The sequence below is a fragment of the Narcine bancroftii genome, chromosome 5, assembly GCF_036971445.1.
Source record: "Narcine bancroftii isolate sNarBan1 chromosome 5, sNarBan1.hap1, whole genome shotgun sequence".
NCBI classification, from domain to species: domain Eukaryota; kingdom Metazoa; phylum Chordata; class Chondrichthyes; order Torpediniformes; family Narcinidae; genus Narcine; species Narcine bancroftii.
The window spans coordinates 51,717,528-51,724,549 of record NC_091473.1 but is presented as its reverse complement, the minus strand read 5'-3'; the positions used below and the strand labels follow the sequence as shown (position 1 = coordinate 51,724,549).

General features: G+C 42.6%; 1 protein-coding gene across 1 annotated transcript; it reads left to right on the top strand.

Moving 5' to 3' along the window:
- Window positions 1–4,023: 4,023 nt before the first annotated feature.
- LOC138763382 (histone H2A-like) lies at window positions 4,024–5,225 on the top strand. Its single transcript, XM_069937434.1, has one exon. The coding sequence runs from the start codon at window positions 4,173–4,175 to the stop codon at window positions 4,551–4,553; it is 381 nt and encodes a 126-aa protein (XP_069793535.1). The 5' UTR covers window positions 4,024–4,172; the 3' UTR covers window positions 4,554–5,225.
- The last annotated feature ends 1,797 nt before the right edge of the window (window positions 5,226–7,022 follow it).

Below are 7,022 nucleotides of genomic sequence, written 5' to 3'. Positions count from 1 at the left end.
CGGAGTGACAGAGGGATTGTAAAATGTGTAGCCTTAGAGGACTGGTCAATATGGTGATTTTAAATTTTACGTTCAGATTTAAATTTATTTGTCGCATTACATCTTGTAGAGTGAGAAGGGTTCTTCAGCAAGCAGTCTAATAGATTAGTTCTAACATTCATACAACCATGTAAAGAGCACTATTTACCAAGTGTAGGGATTCAATGCAATGAGAGCATTGTTGTTGGGTTCCCTCAGATCCCATTTTAAAAGTTAGAAGGGATGCTTTCTTTTTATCAGTTGAGGCACAAGATATAACATTGGAGAGGTTATGCTTGGGCTGTACACAACACCAGGTAGGCATTGAAAAGTTCTTCTCACTACATGACAAAGAAGATGTGATTGCTTTGGAAAGGATGCAGAAGGGTCCATGAGGATATTTCCAGGACAAGTTTGTTTATTATCACAGCTTCCGACACTCAAGTTTGTCCAACCTCTCCTTATAGCTCATACCCTCTAATCTTGGCAACATTGAGAACCTCCTTCACTCTCTCCAAAGCCTCCACATCCTTCTGCAGTTCAGAGATCAGAACTGCATACAGTACTCCAGATGTGACCTCACCAAAGTTGTACACAGCTGCAACATGAGTACCTGACTTTTATACTCAGTGCCAGAATAATTAAGGCAAGCGTGCCATTCACCTTTACCACCCCATCTTTGTTTGTCACCACTTTCAGGGAAATGTTGATTCGCACCACAAATCCCTCCTAAGGTCCCATCATTTACTGTTTGTCAGGATTTCTTCTCTGGAATTCTCTATCCTGGAGGGTTGTGGGGATGAATCATTGGAGAGATTTAAAGAGGAGGTGGTTCATTTTTTTGTAAAATCAGTGAAATCAGAGCTCTGGAGAGGGATTGAGCTCAAGATCCCTCATTCGTTGTTGCTCCTGAGGGCCCTTCCATTAACCATCTACTTTTCCCCTTCTTTTTTTAATATTTTTTATTGATTTGGTAGAGAGAAATATTACTTATTATATATTGTCTACATATTAGTTACATAACTTTTATATAATGAAATACAGTATATGAATCCTAAGTGATTTATACATTGTCTTGTATTCAATTCTCAAATAAAATAGAAATTCCCTTATAAAAACTTCACCTCATATTCTAATATTATGGCAATATTCATTGTTGGTTATTTAATTGAACTAAGCTCTTCTACTCATAATGTAAAATTTAAAAAAAAGAAAACAAAGAAAAAGAAACATTCTAATCCTACCCCTCCCACTTATCACAGTCACCAGCGAATAATATGTGAAGAATTGAGTCTTGGCTCCCAGACATCGAACAGAAAACCCCCAGAGCATCACCACCTATGTATTCAAATTGTGATAATAGTCTTTGCCCCACATCTAGTCAAATTCAACTTTGATCTCTCTAATGTTATATCTAATTTTTTCCAAACTTCAGGAGGACATAATGAGTTGGTGCTAAGTTGTCTTTCCACTTCATCAAAATTGCTTGTCTGGCTATCAAGGAAGTAAAAGCTACTATTCTTTTTTAATTAAATTCAAGGAAATATTTTCCTCTAGAGAATAGCCAAGCAAAGTAATAAAAAGGCACAGTTCCAATTTAATCCTAAGAATCTCTGATATAGTTTGGAAAAATTGTTTCTAAATTTCTTTTAGTTTTGAACATTTACTTTTTCCCTTACATTTGACCTCTGAAAGCGCACCACCTCAACAGCTCACATTTATCCAAATTAAACTCCATCTCCCATCTCTCTACCCAAATTTGCAAGTGAGCTATATCTTTTTATGATTTTTTATTTCTACAAAAAACTTTATTAATAAAATCGTATAATAAGAGTGTATTTGCAATGTCATCAAGTTAATATATTCAATTTTCAAAGCATCAGTGTCACTCTTGTGACCTCTTTGAACAATACTTGGAGTGTTGTGTGCTGTTCTGGTCAGAGAGTTACAGCAAGTTTGTGATTAAGCTTGAGCGAGCACAGAAAAGATCCATGAGGATGTTACCGGGACTGGAAGGCTTAAGTTATATGGAGATATTGGATAAGATGGGTTTGTCTTCTTTGAATGGGGAAGCTGAAGGGGGACCTGATGTATGTTTTAAAATTATGAAGGGCATAGATAGAGCAGGCCATCAGTATGGTAGGTGAGTATAAAATTAGATGATATACATTTAAGGTGAGAGGGAGAAGGTTTCAAGAGGACCTGAGAGGTTCATTCTTCTCACAGAGGGTGTTGGGTGGGTGGAACAAGCTGCCCAGGCAGGAACATTGCCATCTGAAATACCAGTCCAGATTACCCTTGCCTGGAAACCCCATGGATCTTATGTCATACCACTGCTCAGGGTGAACCTTGACAAGGACACTTGCATCTTCCAGATCTTTGCTGGAGATTTGTCAATAGGACTTGCTGTTTAAAAATGCAGGGAATGGGAAGTGGTGAAACATTGGTTTCCATCACTTCCTGTGGATGCTGCATGTCCAGATGAGTTTAACCATAACCATATAACCATTTACGGAGCGGAAACAGGCCACGTTGGCCTTTCAAGTCCGCACCGGTTCACTGATTTTGTGCGCCCTCTCCAGGCAATGGTCCCGATGGGTTTGGCCCTTGAATTCCAACTTCAGTGGCTGAAATCTTCTGTTATTCCACCTTGGCAAACTCCAAGATTCTCCAGCACATTCCCATGTTGAACCTTACCCGAGAATTCATCATGCTAGAGTATCCATGGTATACTGGACACAGAACATAGGACTATACTATACCAGGACAGACCCTTTGGCCCACCTTGTCTGTGCCAAATAAAGCCAGAGCTAAGGATGACATGTTTAGATATTACACAGGTTTGAATCCACCGCTGTCTGAAAAGATTTTGTACATCTTCCCTGTGTCTGCATGGATTTCTGTTTCCTCCCACATTCCAAAGACATAAGGGTTAGTGAGTTAACTGGCCACATGGGTGTATTTGAGCGGTGTGGACCAGGAGGGCCTGTTACCATGCTGTATCTTCAAATTAAACTCTGTTGCTTGGAAATGATCCATATCCCTCCATTCCCATCCGGTATATTCATGTGTCTATCTGGAAGCCTCTTAAACAGCAGTATTGTAAGTCACCACTACCCCGTAGCAGACTGTTCCAGGCACCCACCACTGTGTAAAATATCTCTGAGACAAGATGAGGTTGTGCATTCTCTGCCATCTCAGCCCGCCAGTATCCAAACAGATCCAGGCTACATTCATCCCGAGAACATTGGAAGCAGAGGTCCAAAACTCCCCGTGGTTCTGAAAAGAATCGTTACATCCTCTACCCCTTTATAGTATTTTCTGGAGAAGCAAGGAGACTGCAGATGCTGGCATTTGGAGCAACATACACTGCTGGAGGAACTCAGTGGGTCGAGCTGCGTGGTCGAGGTTTCGGGCAAGAAAAACCGATGAGGGATCCGGCTGGTAACCTTGACCATTCGTTTTCTCTCAAACTGTTTTCTAATGCGTTCGCATTAGTATTATCCCTGAAGTCATCTCGTTCCACGTCGCCCAGGGATTTAACGTCCAGTCTAAGGTCTTTTTTCTTTGACATCTTCCAGGCGACCCGAGGTACTTTTTATCTTGATAACAATTGTCATCAGGACAACAGAAGTCGTTGTTTTTGCAGTCTGACCCGCACTCCAGGCCAGAGCAAAGAACAAAAGAGAGGACAGGGTGATTGTATGATACGGAGTGTATAATTATGAGGGATTTTTTTGTGTCTTGACACTCGATCAAAACAGATGGTTCGGATGCAATGGACCCAACACGCACCAGCGACACCACCCCCTCTAAATCCCATCCAAAGAACACTGGGGCTTCCCAATCTAATGAGCAGTTTGCGTATTCAGTAATATGCAAATTAAGGATTCAAATTAACTCCAATGGGAGAGTTACCTGGTCTGCGTCGAACCAATCCGATGGCAGATCATGAGTTGGTTGTGACGCTTGGGTTTATTAATATGCGGTGACGTGAGAGGCGGGGTCAATGCAGTTCTAAAAGCTGTGGGTCGGTAGCTTGTTTGTTACATTGTAGCAGCAATCGACTGGCAGTTGCATTGTTTCGGAAGCTGACAAGAGGTTACATTGTGGTTGAGCAGGTGAATCAATTGCAAGATTAGCAGCCACGAAAGATGTCTGGCAGAGGTAAGACCGGCGGTAAGGCACGGGCTAAAGCCAAGTCCCGATCTTCTCGGGCTGGTTTGCAGTTCCCGGTCGGCCGCGTCCACCGCCTGCTGCGGAAAGGCAACTACGCCGAGCGAGTGGGAGCCGGGGCGCCGGTGTACCTTGCCGCCGTGCTCGAATATCTGTCGGCTGAGATCCTGGAGTTGGCCGGCAACGCGGCCCGGGACAATAAGAAGACCAGGATCATCCCCCGCCACCTCCAGCTGGCCATCAGAAACGACGAGGAGCTGAACAAGCTGCTAGGAGGGGTGACCATCGCACAGGGAGGCGTGCTGCCCAATATCCAGGCCGTGCTGTTGCCCAAGAAAACCCAGACTTCTAAAAAATGAGGCAATACGAGCCGGTTTGTTTTGCGACTGATTTTTTTTGAGCAACTAATTTTTTTTGGGGGAGGGAAGAAAAGTTATTGGGGATGGGGGAAAAGAGTGTGCAAGTCCAATTAATTCGTTACGGACCTAAGTCTCGCCACCCTTTTATTTCGACCATTTTATTGTTACATTGATGTAACCAATGACTTCGAAGCTCAAGATTGAGAAAACAACACAAAGGACGTGGCCGGAACATTCGTCCCTGGGTTCGGCTTGGTGGAGTCATTATATCGTGTTGAGGGAGGGGGAGAACATATGTTCATCGATTCTGTTTAGAGTCGCAGGGAATGCTTCTGATAGTTTTTTTTTGGGGGGGGGGGTAAAAGGGCGTCGCGTCTCCTCGAGTTTCGCAGTGATTTCTGTCTGCACGCTTTATTTTCTGCTCGGGGAAGCAGCCAGTGACCCTGGGGCTGGCGAGAGGACGCGGTGGTGAAAACATTCTCTGTTCGTTTAATTTGTCTTTTTTTTCCAAGGGGAGACTTGTACAATTTTGATGTTTAACTAGATCTGTATCCCTTTTTATTTAACATACACGGGAATTGTGAGATGTTGTACCTAGATTTAGAATTTCAATTGCATTGTTGAGCACTCTTACTTTTGTGGGGGATAATTGAAATAAAAGTTAATGTTTGAGTTGTTTTCCTGCCTTGTATCTGGGTAGATGGACGAACCGACGGGCAGTGGGGAGAAACATTTGCGCCTGTAACACCTCGGGACATCCCGAGACTCTTAAGTCATGGAAACAGCGGAGAAACAGGCCCTTCGGCCCACCGTCTGCACCGAACATTGATGCCAAAGTTAAACTGAAACTGCTGCATGCACATGACTGCTATCCTTCCATTTCCTGCATATTAAATGCTACTATTGTATCTGCTTCTATCAGACCTCGTTCCAGGCACACACCTGTGTTTGAACAAAATTGCCCTACACATTAAAACCCCCTCCTCCTGTATGGCTTTTTTAACCCTGAGGGAAAAGAGATTATCTACCGTCTTTCTCAACGCTAATTTTCAGTCAGGTCTTCCTTCAGAGAAAACCACCCAACCCAAGTTTGTCTATTTTCTAACTACAGTAATAGCCTCTAAACCAGGCAGCACCTTGGTAACCTCTTGCATCATTTCCAAAGCCTCCACATTCTTCCTGAAATGGAACAAGAACTGTACACAATATTTTGAATGTCTTGACCAAAGTTTTGTATAGCTACAACCATGACCTTTTACTCTTGTGTTCAATGCTTGACTAATGAAGACAAATACGTACCTTATTTTCCACTATCTGCTTGTGTGATCACTTTCAGTGAACTACAGGCCTGGATCCTTTTGTAGTTCAATGCTTTGAAAAGTCTGATTTGCTGTATACCAGTAGTTCTCGACCTTTTTCTTCCTGCTCACATACCACCTTGAGTAATTCCTGTGCCATTGGTGTTTTGATTATAAGGGATTGCTTAAGGTGGTATGTGAGTGGGAAGGGAAGGTTGAGAATCACTGCTCTTGACCCAATTGCTACTGAAATATTTTGAGAAAAATTGTCATTGGCCCATTTCCTTTGGAGTTATGAAACTGCACATAAGTCAATTAAGTGGTTTTCAAACTTTCCACTCAAATACCACCTTAAGCAAGCCCTTACTAATCATAAAGTGGTGTGTGAGTAGAAAGAAAAAGTTGAGAACCATTTCTGATACTTCCCCCTTACATTTGACCACTCAATGTATAACACCTACTTTTCAGAACAAAATCCCACCTGTTTCTTGGGTCTGTATCTACATTGTCAACTGCAAATTTACTAACCTACCCACCTGCTTTTTTCATCCAAGTTGGTAACATCACAAACAGTGCCACTGGTCACATACCTCTGGCCAGAATAACACCCTTCTACTACTGCCTTGTGTGGGCAAACCAATTTTGACTTCCATGTTAGGACAAATAGGCTTGAAGTACAAGGATAGACTAGGACTTTTATCTCTGGAGCATAGGGGGACCTTGGAGATTTATAAAATCATAAATAGCCTTTTTCTAAGGGCAAGGGAGTCTAAAATGAGAGGGCATTGATTTAATGAACAAGTGGGAAAAATTTTTAAATGGGGCTGGGTCAGGTAGACAATCTGGCAGGCATAGACATTGCATCAAAAGACCTCTTGCAGTGTTGTAAAACTTGACGATAATGGTTTACAAGGAGATATGGTTGCTAGCATAGGCCTGATGAGCAAAGTGCCTTTTTGTGTCATGAACAAACATGCTACAGTGTATATTAGGGATACTCTCAACCCCCTGCCCCTTCCATCTAAAGTAAAGCAGCAGTTGTATTTTGAAGGAGTCAGCCATTTAGTGTGAATGTCGAGCTGAGGGTTGTGAAGTGTTGGGCCCCTCATGCCTGTTACAAGCAGAGTATGTTCAATGCCAACCAAGCTGGACATTTGCACCAGAATTGCCA

What these genes read in the sequence shown, in the direction of transcription:
- LOC138763382 (XM_069937434.1), top strand. Translation starts at nt 4,173, where the DNA reads ATGTCTGGCAGAGGTAAGACCGGCGGTAAGGCACGGGCTAAAGCCAAG.